Below are 24,076 nucleotides of genomic sequence, written 5' to 3' on the forward strand. Positions count from 1 at the left end.
ATGAATAGTGAAGCAGGTTTAGCTACTTCATAAGAAAATGGGTAAATTTATTTCCCTGATTTTGAGTCTTCAAAGATTTTCTGAGATTTCAATTTTTGAATGTGCAAGTGTTTTATTGCCCCTCCTGAATTGTGGGGTTTCTCTCCTGGTGAAGGCTGTTTGGTCACATACTTTGATATTAGCTTAATTTGACAGGATGTAGCTCAGATGCGGCTGGGAGTCGGGGAGCGGAGCAGGCAGGAGGCCGGGTCGCTCTACTTATGGGTGAGGGCAGGCCCAACCTCTTCTGGAGTCCTCAAGGGAGTGGGGGCGGAGCAGGGGCGGGGGCTGGGGAAGAGCTGGTGCCCCACACAGCTGCACACTTTGCGTATGCGTAAGGACGGCCCTGAGACGCTGCACCCAAGACTGAGGCTCTATTGTGCTCGGTGTCGTATTAGACACACACATTGCGAGAGGCAGCTCCTAGGGGAAGGAGCTTCAAGTCTAACTGTGCAAAGCAGACGCAAGGAGGAGTGTGTGGGTTTCACACACTCCAATGACTCACAGGAGAAAGGAGCAAGGGACTCACCCCAGAGAAGGGTGACCTGTAAAAGGCACAAGTGGGCAACACACGAGGCAGTTGAGAGAACAGAGGGACACAAATGGTGCAAACCAACCACAAGGTCACTATGTGGGAATTAGCAAATGTGTTTTTAAAAAAAGTCTTTTCTCACTGCGTCGCTGTCCTGTGAACACCCTGATGTCTTGTAAGGTGTGGGCCCTGAGTGAAACTTTTCCCGCACTCACAGCATCTATAAGGTCTCTCTCCCGTGTGAATTCTCTGATGTACAATGAGGTCTGAGCTCACACTGAAGCCTTTCCCGCACTCACAACACTGATAGGGTCTCTCTCCTGTATGTCTTGACTTGCCTGATGTGTAATTAGGGTTGATTTCTGTCTGAACAGTTTCTCACACTCACAGCACTCATAGGTGTCAAGTATCAGGGGGTAGCCATGTTAGTCTGTATCTACAAAAACAACAAGGAGTCTGGTGGCACCTTAAAGACTAACAGATTTATTTGGGCATAAGCTTTCGTGAGTAAAAACCTCACTTCTTCAGATGCATAGAGTGAAAGTTACAGATGCAGGCATTATATACTGACACATGGAGAGCAGGGAGTTACTTCGCAAGTGGAGAACCAGTGTTGACAGGGCCAATTCAATCAGGGTGGATGTAGTCCACTCCCAATAATAGATGAGGAGGTGTCAATTCCAGGAGAGGAAAAGCTGCTTCTGTAATGAGCCAGCCACTCCCAGTCCCTATTCAAGCCCAGATTAATGGTGTTGAATTTGCAAATGAATTTTAATTCTGCTGTTTCTCTTTGAAGTCTGTTTCTGAAGTTTTTTTGTTCAATGATAGTGACTTTTAAATCTGTAATAGAATGACCAGGGAGATTGAAGTGTTCACTTACTGGCTTATGTATGTTACCATTCCTGATGTCCGATTTGTGTCCATTTATTCTTTTGCGGAGGGACTGTCCGGTTTGGCCAATGTACATGGCAGAGGGGCATTGCTGGCACATGATGGCATATATAACATTAGTGGATGTGCAGGTGAATGAGCCCTTGATGGTGTGGCTGATGTGGTTGGGTCCTCTTATGCTGTTGCCAGAGTAGATATGGGGACAGAGTAGGCAACGAGGTTTGCTACAGGGATAGGTTCCTGGGTTGGTGTTTCTGTGGCGTGGTGTGTAGTTGCTGGTGAGTATTTGCTTAAGGTTGGGGGGTTGTCTGTAAGCGAGGACTGGCCTGCCTCCCAAGGTCTGTGAGAGTGAGGGATCATTTTCCAGGATAGGTTGTAGATCGTGGATAATGCGCTGGAGAGGTTTTAGCTGGGGACTGTATGTGATGGCCAGTGGTGTTCTGTTATTGTCCTTGTTGGGCCTGCCCTGTAGTAGGTGATTTCTGGGTACCCGTCTTGCTCTGTCAATCTGTTTCCTCACTTCCCCAGGTGGGTATTGTAGTTTTACGAATGCTTGATAAAGATCTTGTAGATGTTTGTCTCTGTCTGAGGGGTTGGAGCAAATTCGGTTGTATCTTAGGGCTTGGCTGTAGACAATGGATTGTGTGATGTGTCTTGGATGGAAGCTGGAGGCATGTAGGTAAGTGTAGCGGTCAGTAGGTGAGCACTCATAGGGGCGCTCTCCCGTGTGGATCCTCTGATGTGTATTGAGGGCTTTCTTGACAGTGAATTTTTCCCCGCATTCATGGCACTCATAGGGTCTCACTCCAGTGTGGATCCTTTGATGTGTAATAAGAGCTGGACTCTGTGTGAACATTTTTCCACACTCAGAGCACTGATGAGGTATCTTTCCCTTGTGGATATTCTGATGTCCAGTAAGGTCTGAGCTGACAGTGAAGCTTTTCCCGCACTCACCGCATTCGTAGGGTTTCTCCCCTGTGTGGATCCTCTGATGTTTATTAAGGGCTGAGCTCTGAGTGAACCTTTTCCCACACTCACAGCATTCGTAGGGTTTCTCCCCTGTGTGGATCCTCTGATGGTTACTAAGGGTAGAGCTCAGAGTGAAGGTTTTCTCGCACTCACTGCATTCTTGGGCTCTCTCTCCTGTGTGGATTCTCTGATGTTTTAAAAGGCCTGAGTGGTTAGTGAAATGTTTTCCACACTCAGTGCATGTGTCTTTTCTCTCTCCTGTGGGTATTCTCGCCTGGGCTGTGGTTTCCAGGAGGTCCTGGTGAGTTCCCTGACAATTAATGGAGTTACCCACTTTCTCCGCTGGCTGGTTTCTCTGCTCCCTCTCTGGCCTGTGCTGACTCCCACAGGCTTTGCCCTGCACACGATGCCGGGACACATTCCCTCTGGAGCCGTGCGATAATCCCCCAGGTGGTGCCACTTGCTCAGAATCTTCCTGCTGAGGATTCTGCTTCTTCTCCTCACTCACCATCCCAGCACCTGCTGGGACAGAGAGAGAAACCTCAGAGACAGGGATGGAAAGGGGAAAACAACCAAAATTAGAGCTGGAGAGACAGAGAAGAAACCTAGTAGCTGGATTCTCCACAACTCTTCCCCACAGGGGAGAGAGGAGGGGAACAATTCTGCCTCCACATCCCCTCAGGGAGGGAGCTCTGCCAGGTGTCAGTCAGGATGCGCAGGAAGCCATGAGCGACAGCTGCCCTGAGGATACACGGCCTCCTGGGGATACTCCTGAACCCCGAGAGCTCACAAGGCTTTTAGGGACTCCCAGCTGTTTCCTTCGGGCACTGAGAGCTTTGAGTTGGTTTAATGATCCCTCACCTGCGCAGGCACCTCTGGGGATCTCTCCTTCCTCACAGCCCTGGAGATCCGGGACCCACGGCTCCTCCCCTCGTTCCAGCTGGGAGTTCACATCAGGTTTGGAAACTGGACACCCTGCTCAGGAGAAAGAAAACAAGGGAGATCAGGGAATTTATGGGACGTTTCTATTACTTTAACCCCAGCCCATTTTACAGCAGGGAAAGGCTGGGGGCAGCTCCCCAGGTGCAGGAGACTCTGCGTATGAGGGATTTAACTCTCCCCATCTCTGCTGGGAACACACACAGCCAGACACTGCTCAGCAAAGGGGCTCCTAAAACACAGAGACAGGAACTCCACGTTCCAGGAAGTTAAGGCCCCAGCCAGAGGGGAAGTTACCCTGGACCTGCTTCTTCATCCCAGAGAGAAACCCCGAGAGAATGGGGGAGTTGTAGGAGAGTTGGGACCGTTGAGCACGGGCTGGTGGGATTCAGCGCAGTGAGGAATAGGAGGGACAGGGGGTGTCACCGAATGTCGTATCTCAGGATGTGTCTACACTTGAGACACCATGACTGGAGTGCTGTAGTGGGTTAGTGTAGATACTCAGCAATGGGAAGGTTCTGCTGTCGGGGTAGGTCATCCACCTCCCCCAGAGGCAATAGCTAGTCCACAGAAGCATCATTTTCTGCATAAAAACCAACTATTCTAACTACCCTAAATTCCACAGGTGCATTCAGATGGCCTTGAAATGTGCTGGTTTCTATGGTCATTCATGGACGGGTTACTGGTCCCAGTATGGGGTGACTGGTTAAAGATGTTCCTGAGATTCAGCCCCACCACCCTAGGCAGCTTTTGACAAAATCATCTTGGTCTTGAAATGTTTTTTGCACACAGCTGGGGCTGAAACTGGTTCTAATTGTCCCTGGACTGATCACAGTCACTTGGCGTTGATCTGTTAATACAGGACACCCCGTCTTCTGCAGGAAACCAGCTCTGAAAGCCAATAGCTGCGGAATCTGGAATCTCAGAGCAGCACAAGCCAAACTGAGCAGTCGCTGACCTGGAAATGCACACGTGCTGCCAGACTACGTCCCTAGGAAGTGCGCGAGGGTTGCCAGCAATCTGCTGGCCCAGGGAAAGGTTTGCTCAAGGGGATGGGCTGCGGGCACTGAACCTGAACGACACCCAGGAACTGAAGCCTGAGCCCGAGCTCCGAGAGCTTTCACACCATGTGTGTGGTGCATTTTTCTTGCATTCGGCAGAAGTTCCTCTTGGAAGCTTTGCCCTTTTATACCCAAATGTTTGTGTGAAGATTAATAGTTTCAAGTTCTCTGAACTAAAAAACCCACTTTCTTGCCCAGTCTGCACTTAAACTTTTTGCAAGCCTAGCTCTGTGTGATGGGGGTGTGAAAAATCACAGCGCTGACCAACACAGCTATGCTGGGAAAAGCTCTAGAGTAGACATACAGCTATGAAGAACCACTGAGAAGAACATGCCACCATTTGGGTTGTGTTCCATGGATCGGAATACCAGCATTTCCCTGCATGTGTGTCAGCTGTGGATGACTGGGAGCAGCTTGGCAGAGATGTGACTGTGATATGAAGAGAGCTGCATGTAAAACTTGGGGGCCTAGTCTGCCTCATGCCCGTGCTAAGGGCTGGAGGCTGGGTCCGTGAAGGTGCACAGGGGTGAGGTCTTGTCACCGAGATTGTCAGCATCCTGGTGACATATGTGCTAGTGATCCTCAGGGCTCAGTGAGAGCTAAGCAAAGTCTGTGACTCAGGAGGAAACCTCGGGGCGAGGGGAAAGGGGTGATCTCACTTTGCAGGTCCGAGCTGGTTTGTGTGGAGTGGGATCAGTGTGAGAGTGCCGGCCAAGGGTCAGAAGTTTCTGTTTGTCACATTGGACCTAAATCCAAGTTTTGCCCTAGCAAAGAGAAGATGTCAGACTTCGTGCTGTGCTGCCCCTGTGCGCTGTTCCCAGAGCGTCCTGTAGCAGGGGAGGGCAGAGCGCTAGGGTGTGTGTCACTGGCTTGTTGGGGTGTTGCTGAAACAGGGTAGAGTAGAGGTTGCTTTGTGGAGATGCCATAAGCCTCAACTCTGCATTTCCCCTCCTAAGAACGGAGGGGACAGGAACCCTTACCCAGCGAGGTCACGTTCTCATAGTTCTCCTGCATGACGTCTGTGTAGAGGGCTCTCTGAGCGGGGTCCAGCAGAGCCCCCTGCCCCGCGGTGAAATACACAGCCACCTCCTGGAAGCTCACCGGCCCCTGAAACAACAGGTGCCCCCCACTCAGTGCCTGCTGCCCCAGCCACAACTCCACTATTCATGGGGGAAAGGAGCCAATCAAATGGAAGTTCTGAGGGGCTCGCAGTCAGAGACCAACCCCCAAACCACTCATAAGAACAGCCAGCCTGAGTCAGACCAAAGGTCCATCTAGCCCAGTATCCTGTCTGCCGACAGTGGCCAGTGCCAGATGCCTCAGAGGGAATGAACAGAACAGGGAATCATCAAGTGATTCACCTGTCGCCTATTCCCAGTTTCTAGCAAACAGAGACCAAGGACACCGTCCCTGCCCATCCCGGCTAATAGCCATCGATGGATCTGCCCTCCATGAATCTATCTGGTACCAGAGCATCCAGGAAACACCCAGGCGAGGGGACGAAGAGAGAGCCCCTGGTCTCTCCCAGCAGATCCGTCACACACCTACTAGCCAGGGGCTGATACAGGAGATGGAGCCCTGGCAGGGTCCAGGGACAATTCCCTGGTAGATACCAACACCCTCCTCATTGCGAGGAGCTGGATATGAAGGGAGGGGCAGGGCCCCTAAGCTGCCCCTTTCATATTTCACAGCTGCCCTTGGTCAGTCGAGTCAGGCTCCAGCACTGGGAGCCTGGTCAGTGTTTCCTAACCTCACCTAGGTGGGTTGTTTCCTCTCCCACAAATTAGGGCATTTCCCCTCCGAACCGCATGGCTCTGATCCTAGAATCCAGGGCACTTATTAAACAAGTCCCAGCAGGTTTGCCACCCCCTGGCCTCCTCCCTTTCTCCACCCTGGGAATTTCCTGCCCCGCTCCCACCTCCAAACCAGACCCAAACCTTCTCACCCCCTGTGTATTGCTGCCCCCTCCCTCCTGCAGCAACCCACCAGCCACCCCCCAAGAACCCCTACCTGAACTGGCTCCGCTGCAGCCATTTCTCTGCCCTGTGCCAAGGGCTGGAGCGAAGCGTGGGCGTCGTTCTGCAGCCAGGCAGGGCGAGAGGGGCAGTTGTGGAGGTGGGAGAACAGGCTTTAGGTACGTTCCCATCACGATTCCCCAGGTTCTTTCCCTGCAGACAGACCCCGAGATTCTGCCACGCTGGGCGACACGTGACAAGGAGAGAAAAGGGACGAACTGGAGGGAATTTCTACAGACAGGGAAAGTGTGGGCGGGGCATGAAGCTTCCCTGGGCGGGGGAAGGGGGGAGTAGCTCCCTGCCCCGTCTCTGCAGCCCGAGACTCCTCCCCCCACTCGCCCCCTCCTGCTGCTCCCCAGGGTCTCTCCTCCCCCCCCTCCCCATAGCACAGGGGTGAGGGGGGAGCGGAGAGGCAGGGAGATGACTGGCAGGGAGGGGGTGGTGAGGAAGAACCTGGCAGGTGTGGGGGGGGAATGAGGAGGCACGGGCGGCGAGTTGTAGGGGCTCGTGGTGCCTGGGCACCAGGAATATTCCTGGCCTGGGGCCCGGCTCCACAAATGTTTGGGCCCGGGTCTCTCCCGCGACCCTGCCTGCCGCCCCCTCGCGGCCCCCAGACCCACCTGCCGCCCCTGCACACTCCCCCCCCACCGTGCGGCCCCCGGTCCCACCTGCCTCCCCCAGGCAATTTAAAAAGGCCCATCCCTGCGCTGCGGCCCCTGGGGGAGGGAGGGGGCAGCAGTGTGTGGAGACCCCCTGGCCTATGCCACCTAGGAGCCGCTGCTCCAAGTAAATGCTGTATCCTCCACCCGCTCCAAGAGCCTGCACCCCACCGCCTACCCCCACATCCCTTCCCGCCCCCAAACTCCCTCCCCGCCAACCCAAACACCCTCCCAGGGGCTGTACCCTCTCACCCCTCCTGCACCCCACCCCTGTCCCTGCCCAGAGCCTGCATCCAGCACCCACACTCCATCCCAGAGCTGGCACCCCACACCCCCTCCCACACCCCCATTTCCTCCCAGAGCCTGCACGCCTGCCCCCTCACCCTCTGCACCCAAACTCCCCCCTGAGTCTGCACCCTGCAACCCTCCTGCACCCAAACTCCCTCCCGGAACCTGCACCCCTCCCCCCTCCTGCACCCCACCACTGCCCCAGATGAGCCTGCACCCAGCATCCCCTCCGACACCCTCATTTCCTCCCAGAGCCTGCACACCAACCCCCTCACGCAAACTCCCTCCCAGAGCCTGCGCCCCTCCCCCATCCCACACCCAAACTCCCTCCCCCCTCCTGCACCCCCACCCCTGCCCCAGCCCAGAGCGGGGAAGGGGCAGAGCAGGGGCTGGCAGAGACACGTGTTCACGGTTCTGGTCAGTGGCTCTCAGCCCCCCTGCATCTCCCGGCTGCACAGACAGTTCAACCCCCCCCCCCCCCGCAACTCCGGCTGCCGCCCCCCCCAGGAGCCCTTGTGCGGAGTCACTTTCCCCGGGGTCTCCTCCCAGCCCCAGGGGTTACCCCGTGTCCGATCTCTGGGGCTGTCCGCCCCACTTCCCCCCCACCGCTCCCGAGCCCGTCCCCTTCCTGTGTGTCCGGCCGGGCTGCAGCCAGCGCCTGCCCCAGGATCGCTGGGAGACGGAGCATCCCGGGCAGCGGGGCCGGGCCCAGATCTCCGGCCGCGGGGGAGCAAGGGAAGGGGCGTGACCCACAGCCCCCTGCCCCCCATTGCCAGCCTCTGGCTGCACCCCCTGCCCCCCATTGCCAGGCTCTCCCTGCATCCCCCGGCCCCTCATTGCCAGCCTCTCCCTGCCCCTCCACCCCACATTGCCACCCTCTGGCTGCACCCCCCTGTCCTCCATTGCCAGCCTCTCCCTGCACCCCCCGCCCCCCATTGCCACCCTCGGGCTGCACCCCCCTGCCCCCATTGCCAGCCTCTCCCTGCATCTCCCTGCCCCCCATTGCCAGCCTCTGGCTGCACCCCCCGCCCCCATTGCCAGCCTCTCCCTGCCCCCCATTGCCAGTCCCCCCTACCCCCTGGCTGCGAAGACGCCTGGTGAGGGGCGTTTGAACCCTAACAACCGCCTGGTTCCTAATGTCCTGGGGAGCATGTGGAGCAGCATCACCCAGACAGTTCAGGAAGCCCCTTGTGTGATGTTACATGTTCAAAACCAGGGACCCTCCATAGGCCACAGCTGTGACCCAGCTCCGCCGGGCTGTCCTCTGAGAGAGGAGCCGCTCCAGATCCGGCTGGGGTCACGGGGCACTGGGGTAACGGGACAGCCCGTGTCTCTGGGACAGGCTCGTCTGGGGCTGGCTGGACCAGGGAGGAGCAGTGCAGAGGGATTGCTGCACAAGTGAGCCTGTGTCAGGCGTGTTTGTGCCCATTGCACATCCGGCACCGACCCCTGATGCTGCTGGGTCTTGCTCAGAGACAGCGGCCTTGTCCTCCTGCCCCCAGGATCATGCACAGACAAGGCGGCTGGGCAATTTTTGTGTCATTTCCTACATTTGTACAGCTCCCAACCTCAACATCCTGGGGAGCCAAACCGACCCCCCCCCCGACTCATCCTCAGACCAAGGCCCTTTGATCCACCAGGCGCAGACCTCTGCCCCTTGAGCTGCAGCGTAACCGAGAGCAGTAGCTGTTTCCCTGCCCGTGGCCCAGGCACCAGTGGGGGTGAGCTAGTGCCTCTGGGCAGTCAATATCGCCTAGACGAAAGAAAGTTTAGCCCAAACAGGGACGTTAGCTGGTTCAATGAGACATGAGGGTGATAGGGATGTTGTCGTGGGGCAATCAGGTTGGTCAGGCATGACTTGCCCTTGGTGAATCCATGTTGACTGTTCCCGATCACCTTCCTCTCCTCCAAGTGCTTCAAAATGGATTCCTTGAGGACCTGCTCTATCATTTTGCCAGGGACTTAGTGAGGCGGACCGGTCTGTAGTTCCCCAGGTTCTCTTTCTTCCCTTTTTGAAAGATGGGCATTATATTTGCCTTCTTTCCAATCGTCCGGGACCTCCCCCAATCATAGAATCTCAGGGTTGGAAGGGACCTCAGGAGGTATCTAGTCTAATCCCCTGGTCAAAGCAGGACCAACACCAAATAAATCATCCCAGCCAGGGCTTTGTCAAGCCTGACCTTAAAAACCTCTAAGGAAGGAGATTCCACCACCTCCCTAGGGAACCCATTCCAGTGCTTCACCACCCTCCTAGTGAAAAAGTTTTTCCTAATATCCAACCTAAACCTCCCCCACTGCACAGTGCCCTGAGCTGAGCGAAGGAGACCCTGTGCTCCCCCGCCCCCGCTGCCACTGACCTACCCCTGCCGGCCCCTCCCAGAGAGTAATGGGGCCATGTGCTTTCATCTGAGCTTATCCGACCCTGTGACATACGGGGGTCAATGTTGCTCCTGCCGCTGTCCCCGCACCTGCTGCTGTTGCAAACAGGCCCCGTTGTGGGGGGCAGGTGAGGGAGGGGAAAGGGAACAGGCCATGTCGGGGAGGGGAGCAACGTGTGGGCAGTACATTGAATCAGCGCAGGCTGTGACTTCACTTTCTACCCTATGCCCCGAGCTGCCGAGGGGCCAGATGACGCCCAGCGCCTCTGTGAATACTGGCTGAATGCCAGTAACGTCCCCTTCACACTGATCAGGAGAGTCCTTTTATCCCCCGTTTGTGACAATCGAGAACAAACCCCTGCTGGCTGACGGGGCACATGCAGCGGAGCCGGGCGGCGTTGGCGAGGAGCGGTACCGCAGCGCCGGCCCTGGGAGACGTTCTCTGCTTAGGACAGTGCACGGTGTGAGCTCTCACTGCGCAGCCTCCACGCTGGAGTAGTTACTCTCAGGAATCGCAGTCCTGATGGAATTACATGGCACAGCCCTGGAGGGGGAACAGCCAAAGAAACCCACCGCAGGAGCATTCAACTCAGAAAGGGGAACTGCACAGACGTGAGGGGGCTCGTTAAATGGAAATTAAAAGCAACACGCCAGGGTGAAATGCCAGCAAAGCGCACGGAGACCGTTTAAAAACACCATGCTAGAGGCTCCCACTACATGTATCCCGCAAATAAAAAACAAACCAGTGCGAGGATAAAAAAAATGCCCCCAGGGCTAAACAGCCGAGTAAAAGAGGCACTTTGGAAGTCAAATCCTAGTGAGGAAAATACAAAGACGCACAAACTCTGGCAAGTCAAATGAAAAGTATAATAAGGCCAAAAAAGAACGTGAAGAGCAACTAGCTAAGGCACAACAACTAACAGCAAAGTACTGGTTAAGTACATGGGATGCAGGAAGTCTGCCAAACAGTCAGCAAAGCCACTAGGCGATCGAGGCGCTAAAGGAGCACTCCAGGAAGACCAGGCCATTGCGGAGAAACTTCTGTCTTCAGTGCAGAGGATGCGGAGGAAATCCATACGCGCCAGCCCTGCTTTTTAGGTGACAGATGATAGAATCAAAGAATTATAGACCCATCGGGTTAGAAGGGACTGCAAGGTTCAGGGAGGGCGTTTGGGTGCAGGAGGGGGTTTGGGGTGCGGGCTTTGGGATGGAGTTTGGGTGCAGGCTCTGGACTAGGACAGGGGGTTGTGGTTGGGGTGCAGAAGGGGGTGCAGGCTCTGGGCTGGGACAGGGGGTTGGGCTGTAGGAGGGGGTACGGGAGGGGGTTTGGGGGCACGGGAGGGGGTTTGGGGGCTGGGTGTGAGGGGGTTTGGGGGCTGGGTGCAGGCTCTGGGCTGGGACAGAGGGTTGGGGTGCAGGAAGGAGTACAGGAGGAGGTTTGGGGGCTGGGTGTGACAGGGGTTGAGTGCTGGGTGCAGGCTCTGGGCTGGGCCTGGGGTGCAGGAGGGAGTTTGGGTGCTGGGTGCAAGCTCTGGGCTGGGACAGGGGGTTGGGGTGCAGGAGGGAGTTTGGGTGCTGGGTGCAGGCTCTGGGCTGGGGCAGGGGGTTAGGGTTGGGGTGCAGAAGGGGGTGCAGGCTCTGGGATGGAGTTTGGGTGTTGGGTGCAGGCTCTGGACTGGGACTGGGGGTTGGGGTGCAGGAGGGGGTGAGGGAGGGGGTTTGGGAGCTGGGTGTGAGAGGGGGTTTGGGGGCTGGGTGCAGGCTCTGGGCTGGGACAGAGGGTTGGGGTGCTGGAGGGCGTATGGGAGGGGGTTTGGGTGCTGAGTGCAGGCTCTGGGCTGGGACAGAGGGTTGGGGTGCAGGAGGGAGTTTGGGTGCTGGGTGCAGGGGGTTGGGGTGCAGGAGGGGATACGGGAAGGGGTTTGGGGGCTGGGTGTGAGAGGGGGATTTGGGTGCTGGGTGCAGGCTCTGGGCGGGGCAGGGGGTTGGGGTGCAGAAGGGGGTGCAGGCTCTAGGATGGAGTTTGGGGGCTGGGTGCAGGCTCTAGGCTGGGACAGGGCGTTGGGGTGCAGAAGGGGGTGCAGGGTGTGGGGCTGGGCCAGGGATGAGGAGTTTGGGGTGCAGCAGGCAGGCTGCCCTGGGGCTGGGGTGGGGGGCCAGAGGGGAAGATCCCCCCAGGGACAAGACACTCACCCAAGCGCCGCAGCAGCTCCCCAGATGTCCTAGCTCTTCTCTTGCCCTTACATCCTTCACTTCTCTGGCCATTGGTTTGCTGCATCTCTGAGTCCTCTCTCTATATGCCCTGGACCAGCAGCTAGTTACCCAGGCTACCCTCCCATTGCCATCCCTGGGGGTATCCTGGGCTGTCAGGGCTGCAGGTTTTGGCCCATGGTCAGTGCAGGCGCTACGGCTGCTGCACACCTACGTGGTGACTCCTGCAGCCCATCGCCAAACTGCGGGGCCATATTCTGCAGGGTGGCCTCCCTGGCTGAGATTCTGGGAGCAGAGACACCCTGGATTCGAGAAGGAAAATGACCCCACCAGAACACCCTGGAAATGGCTCCCAGAGACGTCCCAGTGACACCCGACTGTGCAGCCCGGGGTTCTCTGGCAGAAATTCTCCTGCTTCTTCATTGTCACCGCAGGCAAGAGTCTGGCAGTGGGAATGGAGAAGGGGTGTCTGCAGGCAGAGCCTTCCATGGCTTTCTGAATGGGAGCCTGACAGAGCTTGTGCCCGTGGTGAAGGGCCCAGATTCAATCCCCACCCGTGCCCATGGGGTCTCTGTGGCCACGGGTTCCCTTACCCATCACTGCAGGCTGTGCAGGAGGTGGAGGAGAACCTGGCCATGGAGGAGGCAGCCTCTCTGGGTCTGAGCAGCACCGGAGCTGGGGGAGCTGGATGGGAGCTTCTGGTACGGGAGGTTTCACATGCGGTCCATGGAGCTGGAGAGGACAGAGCTGGGCCCAGAGTCCTGGGGCAGCTCCTCAGTTAGTTCCTGTAAGACCCAAAGGAGAAGGTCAGATTCAGGCCCCACTGACCCCTGGGCACTTCCCAGAGAGGCTGCCCAGACACAGCCAGCAGGATCCTCTGGCAACACAGCTGGGCCCTGTCCTCCCGATTCCCTCCTTCCCTTCCAACTTGGCCCTTGCCCAGCCTCTCGCAGCTGCCCCTTACCTTTCCACCCCCAGCCTCAGCTTACCCTCCAGTCCCACGATTCCCCACCTGCCCCCAGCGCTGACGCCCAGAATTTCCTCTTGGCGGTGCCCAGACCTCAGCCCCAGGAATCCCTGCTCTCTGCTGTTCTCTCCAGTGCCCTGCCAAGGGGAGCCCCCTCCTTGTCCGAGGTCTCCTGCCCTCCCGCCAGGTCCCCACAGCCGTCTCTCACTCACCTCTCACTCTCACCACTGTCTTCTCCCCCAGAGCCGCTTTGGAGCAGGGTCATTCTAGGCTGTCCGGCCACCCTTCTGTGCGGTGAAGCACATTGGAGCAGGGGGTGGAGGGAGGCGATGCTTCATAGAGTTTCATAGAGCTTAAGGCCAGAAGGCACCATTGGATCATCTCATCTGACCTCCTGAATGTTCCAGGCCATTAAATTTCACCCACCTACAGTCTGAGTCTCTCACTGTAGGTCATTTTCTCCAGCTCTCAGGTCATTTGTGTGACTCTTTTCTGCACCCTCTCCAATTTAACACCATCCTTTAAAACACGGACACGAGAAATGCCTGTCACTATTCCATTATCTCTCTTACCAATGCTATAGAGAGAGGTAAGATCCCCCCCTGCTCCTGCTCATTACTGCCCTATTTACACATCTGGGCAAGGGGGACCTGGCCATGGAGGTGGAAGAGGACTTGGCCTTGCCCTCCTCCTCCTCCTCCTCCTCATCCAAGTCATCCTCTTCCGCTTTCTTGTCTATGACCACGTGCTCCATTCCTATGGCCAGGTCCTCCCCCTCCTCTTCTTCTTCCCCCTGCATCAGCACATCCTCCTCCTCCTCCATTCCTGGGTCCTCCTAGTCTACAGCCAGGTCCTCTACCTCCTCTTCTGCCTCTTCTTCTTCTCCCTGCATGGCCACATCCTCCTCCTCCTCCTCTGTGGCCAGGTCCTCTTCCTCCTGCTCCTTCTCCGTGGCCAAGTCCTAATCCTCTTCCACTTCCTTTTCCTCCATAGCCAGTACCTCCTCTTCCTTCTCTTCTTTCTCCTGCATGGCCACATCCTCGTCATCCTCCATTACTGGGTCCTCTTCCTTCTCCTCCTCCTGGTCCAGGTCCTCCTTGTCCTCCTCTGTGGCCTGGGCCTTCTCCTCTTCCTCCACAGGCAGGTGCTCCTCTTCCTGCTCCATGGCCAGATCCTTCTCTTCTTCCTTTTGCTCCATGATCAGATGTTCCTCCACCAGGGCCACGTCCTTCTCTTCCTCTTCCTTTACCTTCTTCTTCCTCCTCCTTCTCTGTGGTCAAGTCCTCCTCCTCGTCTATGGAGAGCTCCTCCTCCTCCTCTTCTGCTGACAAATTCTCCACCTCCTCTGCAGACAGGTTCTCCTCCTCCTCTTCTTTCTCTTCTGCAGACAGGTTCTCCTCCTCCTCCTCTTCTTATTCTGCAGACAGGTTCTCCTCCTCCTCCTCCACTGTGTCCAGGTCTTCCTCCTCCTCTGTGGTCATGTCCTCCCCCTCTTTTATGGCTAGGTCCTCCACCTCCTCCTCTTTTTCTGTGGTCAGGACTTCCTCTTCCTGCTTCTCCTCCTCCTCTGTCTCTAGGTCTTCCTCCTCTTCCTCTCCTTCTGTGACCCGATCTTCATCCTCCTCTGCCTTTTCCTCAGGGGCAAGGTCCTTCTTCTCTGACTGGTCCGTGGGGATCTCTGCGTCAGAGAGACAAGGGCAGAGGGTGACTCTTGCTGGGGAGGAGGGAAGAGGAAGGACAGGGGTGTGAAGGGATAGGGAGAGAAGATTTAATGTTTCCCCCTCCCATGTAAGCACCCAAAGGCAGAGAAATCCCCACACTGCCCCTCCCACAGACCTCTCAGTCCCAGGGCCCCATGGCAGAGAGATCCCCACACTGCCCCTCCCACAGACCTCTCAGCCCCAGGGCCCCATGGCAGAGAGATCCCCACACTGCCCCTCCCACAGACCTCTCAGCCCCAGGGCCCCATGGCAGAGAGATCCCCCACTGCCCCTCCCACAGACCTCTCAGCCCCAGGGCCCCATGGCAGAGAGATCCCCACACTACCCCTCCCAGAGACCCTCAGCCCTATGGCTCCATGACAGATGGGGCCCTTCACTGTCCCATCCTTCCTGGGAATTGCCCCAAAGCATCAGGGACCCACTTCCCAGCAGCTCCCCCCATGCCCCACTGCAGGGGGTGGCTCTGTGACTCCCGCTGATTTCATTGGGCTCACGTGGCTCAGGCCAGACCCCTGGGCTGGGATCCCCCCAATGACTCTGACAGAGTGACTGGGTGTTAATGGCCCCTTGCTCCTCCCCATGCCCAGGGAGTCTCCTCACCTGCAGTGGAGGAGCACTCGGCCTCCGTGTTGCAGGGAGCCTCCAGGGAGCGGCTGCTCTCCCCTCCGGCACCAGGTGAGCTGCTGGGGCAGCGATCCCCCAGCTCCTGCCCTGGGGATGCCTCCTGCTGGCCCACGCGGCTGGGCTGAGGGCTGGCCTTCCAGCAGAAGCAAACCCAGAGCTGCCTTGCCTGGTTCCTCCCATGGGCTGTGTCCTGCCTGCCCAGACTGAACGTGGGCCACCTCCATCTCGGCCTGGATGTCGTCTCTCTCCGCTCGGCACCAGCCCTGGGAGCTGGTTTCCTCCTGGTGAGCAAGGCCGAGCAGGTCCATCTCCTGGGGTGGCCAGGAGCTGCTTCCCATGCCATGGGGATGGAGGGGCGGCTCTCTGTCTGGGGATGCTGGCAGCTGCCCCCCTCTGGCTCCAGGGCCACCTGCGGAGCCTTTCTCCTGAAAATCCTCCTCAGTACGTCCATCCTGGAACTGAGCAGGGAGCAGCCGTGAGTCTGGGGCAACGCAGCTTCTCGCCACTGGGCCTGTCTGCCCCCCAGCTGGGGCGACTCCCTCTCCTACCCACACTCCCCGGGGGCACCTGGACTGGGCTCTGCACACACTGGCAGGGCTCTCCCTGCAGGCTGCTCCCGAAGCTCCCCCGATGTTGGGACCCCCAGGGAATCTCATCCCTTAGAGCAATGGGGTCAGTGACAGAGACCTGTAGTCAGTCTGGACAAGCATCGTCCTCCTGTAGCCCCAGGCCACACCCCCTCCCCGGCCTGAGAAGGCAGGGAACCCAAGTGTCCAGGCTTCACTCCTGAGCCAATGGCAACAGCAGACAGGTGCCCCCGTTCCTCAACCCCAGCTCAGCAGCTACCAGATCGAGGACACCCTGACATCAGCCCCCCACTCCTACCCCCGCTCTGCACAGCACACAGTGGGCAGGCAGCTTGGTGGGGGCGGCGGCCAGGAGGTGGGAGCAGCAGTGGAGCATGGTGATGGGGGGAGGGGCACCTGTATTATTATTATTTGCACTGTAAAAACACCAATAGTGCAATCTAGAAATTGAAGCATGAAGGGGCATACAAATGTTTAGCATAACTGGCACATAAATTCCTTGCAACGCCCGCTACACTAGTGCCATGCAAATGCCTGTTCTTACTGTCAGGTGATATTGTCAATAAGAAGTGGGCAGCATTATCTCCTGGAAATGTAAACAAACTTGTTGGTCCTGAACAAGAAGTAGGACTGAGTGGACTCGTGGGCTCTAAAGTTTTACATTGGTTTGTTTACGAGTGCAGTTATCTTAAAAAAAATGTCTACATTTGTAAGTTGCGCTTTCACTATAAAGAGATTGCACTGAGGTACTTGTATGAGGTGAATCGAAAAATACTATTTCTTTTATCTTTTTTACGGTGTAAATATTTGTAATCAAAAATAATAATATATGTTGAGCACTGTACACTTTGTATTCTGTTTCAGAGGGGTAGCCGTGTTAGTCTGTATCCGCAAAAACAACAAGGAGTCCTTGTGGCACCTTAGAGACTAACACATTTATTTGGGTTTTAGCCCACGGAAGCTTATTCCAAATAAATGTGTTAGTCTCTAAGGTGCCACAAGGACTCCTCGTTGTTTTTGTAGTCTCTGTTGTAACTGAAATCAATATATTTTAAACTATAAAAAAATCCACAAAACTATGGATAATACATTGAAATTACAATTGACAGCCCTAGTTATTGGCTTTGGATGGAGCCCAACAGGAAATCAGTAGGAGTTCTTTCCCAAACACCCACTCACTGTCCTTCTGAGCTCAGAGGGTTTAACATTCATTGTCTGATCCAGACTCACTACTGCTCAAACTGAGTTTGAGAAGTGTCTATCCCTTCACTGGACAGACAGGGAAACTGAGGTACAGAGACGGGAAGTGACCTGCCCAGGGCCCCACAGCAGGGCAGTGGCAGAGCCAGAAAGAGAAGCCAAAGCCCTGCAATCCCTGCCCTGAGGCCTGGCTCAAGGCTTTGCCCTGTTGCCTGCTGCTCAGTGGAGTTTCTTCCCTCAGGGGGATGGAACCTGGGTCCTTAGAATCATAGAATATTAGGGTTGGAAGGGACCTAAATCATCCCAGCCAGGGCTTTGTCAAGCCAGGCCTTAAAAACCTCTACGGAAAGAGATTCCACCACCTCCCTAGAGAACCCAGTCCAGTGCTTCACCACCCTCCTAGTGAAATAGTGTTTCCTAATATCCAACTGAGACCTCCCCCACTGCAACTTGAGACCATTGCTTCTTGCTCTGTCATCTACCACCACTGAGAACAGCCGAGCTCCATCCTCTTTGGAACCCCCCTTCAGGTAGTTGAAGGCTGCTATCAAATCCCCCCTCATTTTTCTCCTCTGCAGACTAAATAAGCCCAGTTCCTTCAGCCTCTCCTCATAAATCATGTGCTCTGGCCCCCTGATCATTTTCATTGCCCTCCACTGGGCTCTCTCCAATGTGCCCACATCCTTTCTGTAGTGGGGGGGGGGGTCCAAAACTGGATGCAATACTCCAGATGTGGCCTCACCAACGTCGAAGAAAGGGGAATGATCACGTCCCTCGAGCTGCTGGCAATGCTCCTACTAATGCAGCCCAATATGCCGTTAGCCTTCTTGGCAACAAGAGCACACTGCTGACGCATATCCAGCTTCTCATCCACTGTAATCCCCAGGTCCTTTTCTGCAGAACTGCTGCTTAGCCAGTCGGTCCCCAGCCTGTAGCGGTGCTGGGATTCTTCCCTCCGAAGCGCAGGACTCTCTTGGCACCTGCAGACTCCACCCCAAGGGGCCCCTCCTAGCGCCTGAGTCACAAGGGCTGCTGTGCCCTGGGGAAGTGTTTAGTGCCCAATAACAGACGAGGATCGTCGTCCAGGCACAAGGGGTACAAATCTATCACAATCCCCCCAGGAACAACACAACAAGTGAGGGAGCTTATTGGGCAGAGGGAAGAAAGGCCTGGGGCTAAGGAAAGAACAGGAGCAACTAGACTAATAACCCATCAACAATAACAGCATTTACAAGGGGCCCGACCCCCCCACAACCAGCTCCCTCCCAGCCCCTGCGCAGCAGAATGGGAGTTGAGTATCAGTTCTCTAGGGGCTGATGCCGCCCTGTACTCCTTGGCCGGCTTGAAATTCACAAGGAAAACAAGCACACGTGGGGATCCTTACCAGGTCTTCAGTCTCAGTGGGCACCTCCAGGCTGTGCTGCGTCTCCCTCCGCTCCACTCCAGCAACAGCCAACAACCGAATGTAAACCGAGCCCTTTGTCTCCGAGCGCTGGCTTCCCGCGTGTTCCGTCCCCGCCCGGCATTCTGGGCATTCTGGGAAGCGGAATCCTGAGCTCCGCAGCCATTGCAGTGGTGGATTAACGCACAGGGGGCCCATGCCCAGGGGCCTCGGGCAACTTGGGGGGCCCTGGGAAAATCTCATGATGCTCGGGCCGGATGATTTCCCTGCTGATTTTCCCCACAGAAATGTTTGTAATCAAAATCACTATATATATGGGGTTTCTACTGGAAGTTAACTTGACTGCGTTCGATTATACAAAATGGGAACGTAATCAGGGTACAGTATTATAAAAAATAATTAGAGCAGTGCAAGGGATATTAGGCAAAAAAGAATTTGCGTGTGTAAATATTTGTGTGTAATTATGTAAGGTTTTAAGGACCTAAACCACACTCATGGTTTGTAAAATCCTGTTTGTAGGTTTGAGATAAATTAGGTTTGTTTTGTTCTATTTTGAAATAAAAAAATAATGGCACTAAAACTCCATTTCAATCTCACATCCAAAGTTCCCTGCTGCAGCTCTGCAGGCTGGAGCCTGCACCTCCCGTGACAGGCAGGGGCTGGTGCAGAGCGTGGCAGGGCAGGGCGACGACATCGCCCATAACGGCTGGGCCCTTTCACAGCAAGGGCGGCACCTCCCCACGGTAGCACGGACCCCACCTACTCCTCCTGCTTTCTCCTGACAACAGCACCACCCTTCCCGGCACCAACTCATGGCAACTTCTGCTTCCGGACTCGCACCGGAAATGGGAAGTCTGGGCCGGGCCTTGCAGTGGCTGACAGGACATGGAGGCTGGAGAGACAACCACTCCCATGGTGCCATGGCCCTCACAGTGGCTGATGGGAGATGGAGGCAGGAGACACCACATCTCCCATGGTGTCACGGGGCCCGGCGTGGCTGAGGGGAGATAGAGCCCTGCTGAGACGCTACATCAATATCTTCATCAACGATGTAGATCATGGCATAGAGAGTGCACTTATAAAGCTTGCGGACGATACCAAGCTGGGAGGGGTTGCAAGTGCTTTGGAGGATAAGATTAAACTTCAAAATGATCTGGACAAACTGGAGAAATGGTCTGAAGTAAACAGGATGGAATTCAATAAGGACAAATGCAAAGTGCTCCACTTAGGAAGGAACAATCAATCAGTTGCACACATACAGAATGGGAACTGACTGCCTAGGAAGGAGTACTGCGGAAAGGGATCTCGGGGGGTCATAGTGGATCACAAGCTAAATATGAGTTAACAGTGTAACGCTGTTGCAAAAAAAGCGAACATCAGTCTGGGATGTATTAGCAGGAGTATTGTAAGCAAGACACGAGAAGTAATTCTTCCGCTCTACTCTGCGCTGATTACGTGTCAACTGGAGCATTGTATCCAGTTCTGGGCTCCACATTGCAGGAAAGATGTGGACAAATTGGCGAAAGTCCAGAGAAGAGCAACAAAAATGATTAAAGGTCTAGAAAACATGAGTTTTGAGGGAAGATTGAAAAAACTGGGTTTGTTTAGTCTGGAGAAGAGAAGACTGAGAGGCGACATAACAACAGTTTTCAAGTACCTAAAAGGTTGTTACAAGGAGGAGGGAGAAGAATTGTTTTTCTTAACCTTTGAGGATAGGACAAGAATCAAGGGGCTTAAACTGCAGCAAGGGAGGTTTAGGTTGGACATTAGGAAAAACTTCCTAACTGTCAGGATGGTTCAACTCTGGAATAAATTGCCTAAGGAGATTGTGGAATCTCCATCCTTGGGGAGGTTGAAGAGCGGGTTGGACAAACACCTGTCAGGGCTGGTCTAGATAATACTTCGTCCTGCCTTGAGTGCAGGGGACTGGACTAGAGACCTCTCGAGGTCCCTTCCAGTTCTACGATTCTATCTCTCAGCATGCATTGCTTCACTCTTCTCTCCCCTCCCACCCCACTTCTCCTTGCAGGGGCAGCCTCAACCCCGTGACTGAGTTTGTGGCCCCAGGTTTCCCCTCCCCTCCTCGGAGCAGGCCCCCCAGGCTCCATAGGGTTTGCAGGTGGGGAGCCCCCCCAGGGTTGGGGTCGGGTTCAGGGTCCAGGGGAGGTTTGGCAGGTGAAGGGACCTGGGGGTGTTGCCTGGGGGTGTTAGAGAACAGCAGCGAAGGGGAAGTTGGACACTTGCAGAATGGAAGACAGGGAGACAAGGCAAGTGAGGTGATACCTGTTACTGGACCAGCTTTGGAGCCACACAGGGTCTTCTTCACGTCGGGGAAAGGTGCTCAGCGCGTCTGTCATAACTATAAAGGGAAGGGTAACAGCTGTCCTGTTTACAGTACTATAAAATCCCTCCTGGCCAGAGACTCCAAAATCCTTTTCCCTGTAAAGGGTTAAGAAGGTCAGGTAACCTGGCTGGCATCTGACCCAAAGAACCAATAAGGGGACAAGATACTTCCAAATCTTGGTGAGGGGAAGGCTTTTGTTTGTGCTCTTTGTTTGGGTTGTTGTTCGCTCTTGGGACTGAGAGGGACCAGACATCAATCCAGGTTCTCCACATCTTTCTAAACAAGTCTCTCCTATTTCAAATTTGTAAGTAAATAGCCAGGCAAGGCGTGTTAGTTTTCCTTTGTTTTCTCAACTTGTAAATGTACCTTTTACTAGAGTGTTTATCTTTGTTTGCTGTACTTTGAACCTGAGGCTAGAGGAAGGTCCTCTGAGCTCTTTAAGTTTGATTACCCTGTAAAGTATTTTTCCATACTAATTTTACAGAAATAATTTTTACCTTTTACTTTAATTAAAAGCCTTCTTTTTAAGAACCTGATTGATTTTTCCTTGTTTTTAAATCCAAGGGGGTTGGATCTGTATTCACCAGAAGTTGGTGAAAGGAAGGGTGGGGGGGTTAATTTCTCCTTGTTTTAAGATCCCAGGGGGGGTTAATCTGTATTCACCAGAAGTTGGTGAAAGGAAGGGGGGGGGGGATGGTTAATTTCTCCTTGTTTTAAGATCTCAGGGGGGTTGAATCTGTATTCACCAGGGGTTGGTGAAAGGAAGGAGGGGGGATGGTTAATTTCTCCTTGTTTTAAGATCTCAGGGGGGTTGAAACTGTATTCACCAGGAGTTGGTGGGAGAAGGACGGGGAATGGTTCATTTCTCCCTGCTTTAAGATCCAAGGGGTTTGGATCTGTATTCACCAGGGAATTGGTGAAGAGTTTCTCAAGGCTTCCCAGGGAAGGGAATCCATTTGGGAATGGTGGCAGCGGACCAGATCTAAGCTGGTAGTTAAGCTTAGAAGTCTTCATGCAGGCCCCCACATTTGTACCCTAAAGTTCAAAGTGGGGAAGCAGCCTTAACAGCATCACACGTACATACAAGGTGGAGCGCTCAGCCCTGAGTCCCAGCTGTTCCCTACCTCCTGGAACAGAGGGGGCCTGTCCCCACTGGCCTATAAACAGCCCCACTGTGTAACCCAGAGGTGGCTGCATCTTAGCACCAAGACACCAGCGGTCACTGCTCTAGTGGAGATGGTACACACAGGCCACTGCCCCACGTGCCTACCAGAGGTCACAGACTGGGCACTGGTTGGGGGATACACGCAGGGCACTGCTGCACCTGGCCACCGGGGGTCACTGCTGCAATGGTGGTGGTAGGGGAATGAAACAGGCCACTGCCTGAAGTGGCCACTACCACAATGGTGTGTGTGTGTGGGGGGGAGGGAGATACCAATAGGGCACTGCCACACCAGGCCACCACCAGGAGGTCACTGCTCCAATCACTAGAGATACACATCGGGTAGTGCCCCAACTGGCCAACAGGGGGCACTGTGTCAGACAGAGAGAGAGAGGGAGGGGGATGTGTGTGTGGAGAGAAGAGGAAATCAAAGGCCACTGCCTCACGTAGCCCCCGGGGTCACTACCCAAATAGGGGACACACACACACACACACACACAGGGCACTGCCCCAGTTGGGTGATACACATCCCACGGGGATGCAGGGATCAGTGCCTGCCATACCTGGCACAGAGGGTGAGGGGGGGCTACAAACAGGGCACTGCCCCACGTGGCCAACAGGGCACATCCCTAGTGGGGAGTGACGCACACCAGGAGCAGGGCTCACGGCCACAATGGGGTTGGAAGATACACAGGCACTGCCTGACACCCAGGCCCCTGCCCCCTTGGGGGAAGTGAAGAACATACCTAGGGCACCGACTCCTCTGGCTACCAGTGGCCACTGCCCCAGTGCAGGGGCTGGGGTGTGTAAATACACACAGGGGATGGCCCCGCCTGGGCAACACGCTTCACTGAGATCAGTGTGGGATACGCAGAGGGCCCTGCCCCAATGGCTGATATACATACAGGGCCCTGCCTCACCCAGCCACCAACCGTCAAAGGCGCAATGGTAGTGGTGGGGTCACATAGGCAACTGCCATCCGTGGCCAGCAGGGGTCGCTGCAGCAACAATAGGGGGAATACATGCCAGGCATTGCCGCACCTGGCCACCAGGGGTCACTGTTCCAACAAGAAGGCACTGACAGGGCACTCCCGTGCCTGGCCAGCAGGGATCACTATCACAGTGTTGGGGGGGAGATACACATATGGCACTATCCCATCTGGGCAGCAGGGGGCACTGCACCCTGACACCTACCCACACATACCCCCGGTGAGCAGGGGGGTGCCTGGATGTTATTCTGCACTTTCAGAAATGAGGCAAAGGCTAATTTTACTAAAATTTCTGCTGAAGAAAGCTCTAAGTTCCAACCCTACCTTGCCGAGCACCTGCCCAAAGCCAGAGCAGTGTCCCTGCTGCCAGCAGAGACCCCAGAACACACAGACCCAAAGGGGAAGAAGCTTTTAGGTCAAGCAGTGACAGACTCTGGGGAGGGGCTATGGGGAAGCAGAGAAAGAGCAACTAATCACAGTGGGGAACGGACTCCGCTAGGACATCAAACCAACTCCAGCCAGGCTGGATACCACCAATTCGGGGCTGGAGCAGCTCCAGCCAGGCTGGGCGGGGGCAGGTGACCTCGGTCTCTGTGCTGAGCAGGCTGCTTTGGCTGCGAGGAGGGACAAGGAACCCCCGGCCAGGGTCTTGCTGCCCAAGGGGGGCTGAGATCTGTGGCAATCTCTGGAGTAGCTGGTTCAGCAGCCGTGAGCCCCACGCTTGTCCCTGCCCGAGCTCTCCAGGAGCACATTACGCCCAGGTGTACGCACTGGATGTAGGCACCAGTGTAACGCTACAGAGCCACTCTCTGTTGAGTGCTGCCTGCGAGAGTCAGATGGGGCAGCAGATGACAGGGCCAGCCCCCACTGTATGCCACACCCCCGCATCCATCTGCCTGCCTCACACACTCATCGATCTCCACATCATCCCGCTGTCCCTCCGATTGTCCGTGCACTGCCCAGCACAAGGAGGTGTGGACAGGGCCCGATTAACCTTTTGTAGGGCCGGCGCCAAACAGCGTTGTGGGCTCCCATGGGGGAATGGGGCATGGCACGAGGGGGGTTGATCCCCAGAGCGAGGGGCTGGCCAGGGGCAAG

The 24,076-nt window shown here is 55.5% G+C and overlaps 2 protein-coding genes across 10 annotated transcripts; both read right to left on the reverse strand.

The window, feature by feature from the left end:
- Positions 1-598: 598 nt before the first annotated feature.
- Positions 599-6,598, reverse strand: LOC135976173 (zinc finger protein 485-like). 2 transcript variants are annotated; one of them, XM_065570794.1, is made up of 4 exons: positions 6,442-6,598; positions 5,412-5,538; positions 3,293-3,406; positions 599-2,950 (listed from the first exon to the last, which is right to left on the reverse strand). In XM_065570794.1, the coding sequence occupies exons 1-4, from the start codon at positions 6,463-6,465 to the stop codon at positions 1,203-1,205; spliced, it is 2,013 nt and encodes a 670-aa protein (XP_065426866.1). In that variant the 5' UTR covers positions 6,466-6,598; the 3' UTR covers positions 599-1,202. The 2 variants fall into 2 exon arrangements, with proteins under 2 accessions (XP_065426866.1, XP_065426865.1); XM_065570793.1 differs by having other exon boundaries at positions 599-2,953.
- Positions 6,599-10,615: 4,017 nt separating this feature from the next.
- On the reverse strand, positions 10,616-23,966 carry LOC122172638 (glutamic acid-rich protein-like). Of its 8 annotated transcripts, none has more exons than XR_010593377.1 (4): positions 20,767-23,961; positions 15,271-15,752; positions 13,162-14,663; positions 10,616-12,767 (listed from the first exon to the last, which is right to left on the reverse strand). XR_010593377.1 is itself a non-coding variant. In XM_065570795.1 (3 exons), the coding sequence occupies exons 1-3, from the start codon at positions 21,078-21,080 to the stop codon at positions 14,362-14,364; spliced, it is 1,098 nt and encodes a 365-aa protein (XP_065426867.1). In that variant the 5' UTR covers positions 21,081-23,961; the 3' UTR covers positions 10,616-14,361. The 8 variants fall into 8 exon arrangements, 4 of the variants coding, with proteins under 4 accessions (XP_065426867.1, XP_065426868.1, XP_065426870.1 ...); XR_010593379.1 differs by having other exon boundaries at positions 10,616-10,858; positions 12,576-14,663; XR_010593378.1 differs by having other exon boundaries at positions 10,616-10,861; positions 12,576-14,663.
- Between the last annotated feature and the right edge of the window lie 110 nt (positions 23,967-24,076).

The sequence above is a fragment of the Chrysemys picta genome, chromosome 17, assembly GCF_011386835.1.
Source record: "Chrysemys picta bellii isolate R12L10 chromosome 17, ASM1138683v2, whole genome shotgun sequence".
Taxonomy (NCBI): Eukaryota; Metazoa; Chordata; order Testudines; family Emydidae; genus Chrysemys; species Chrysemys picta.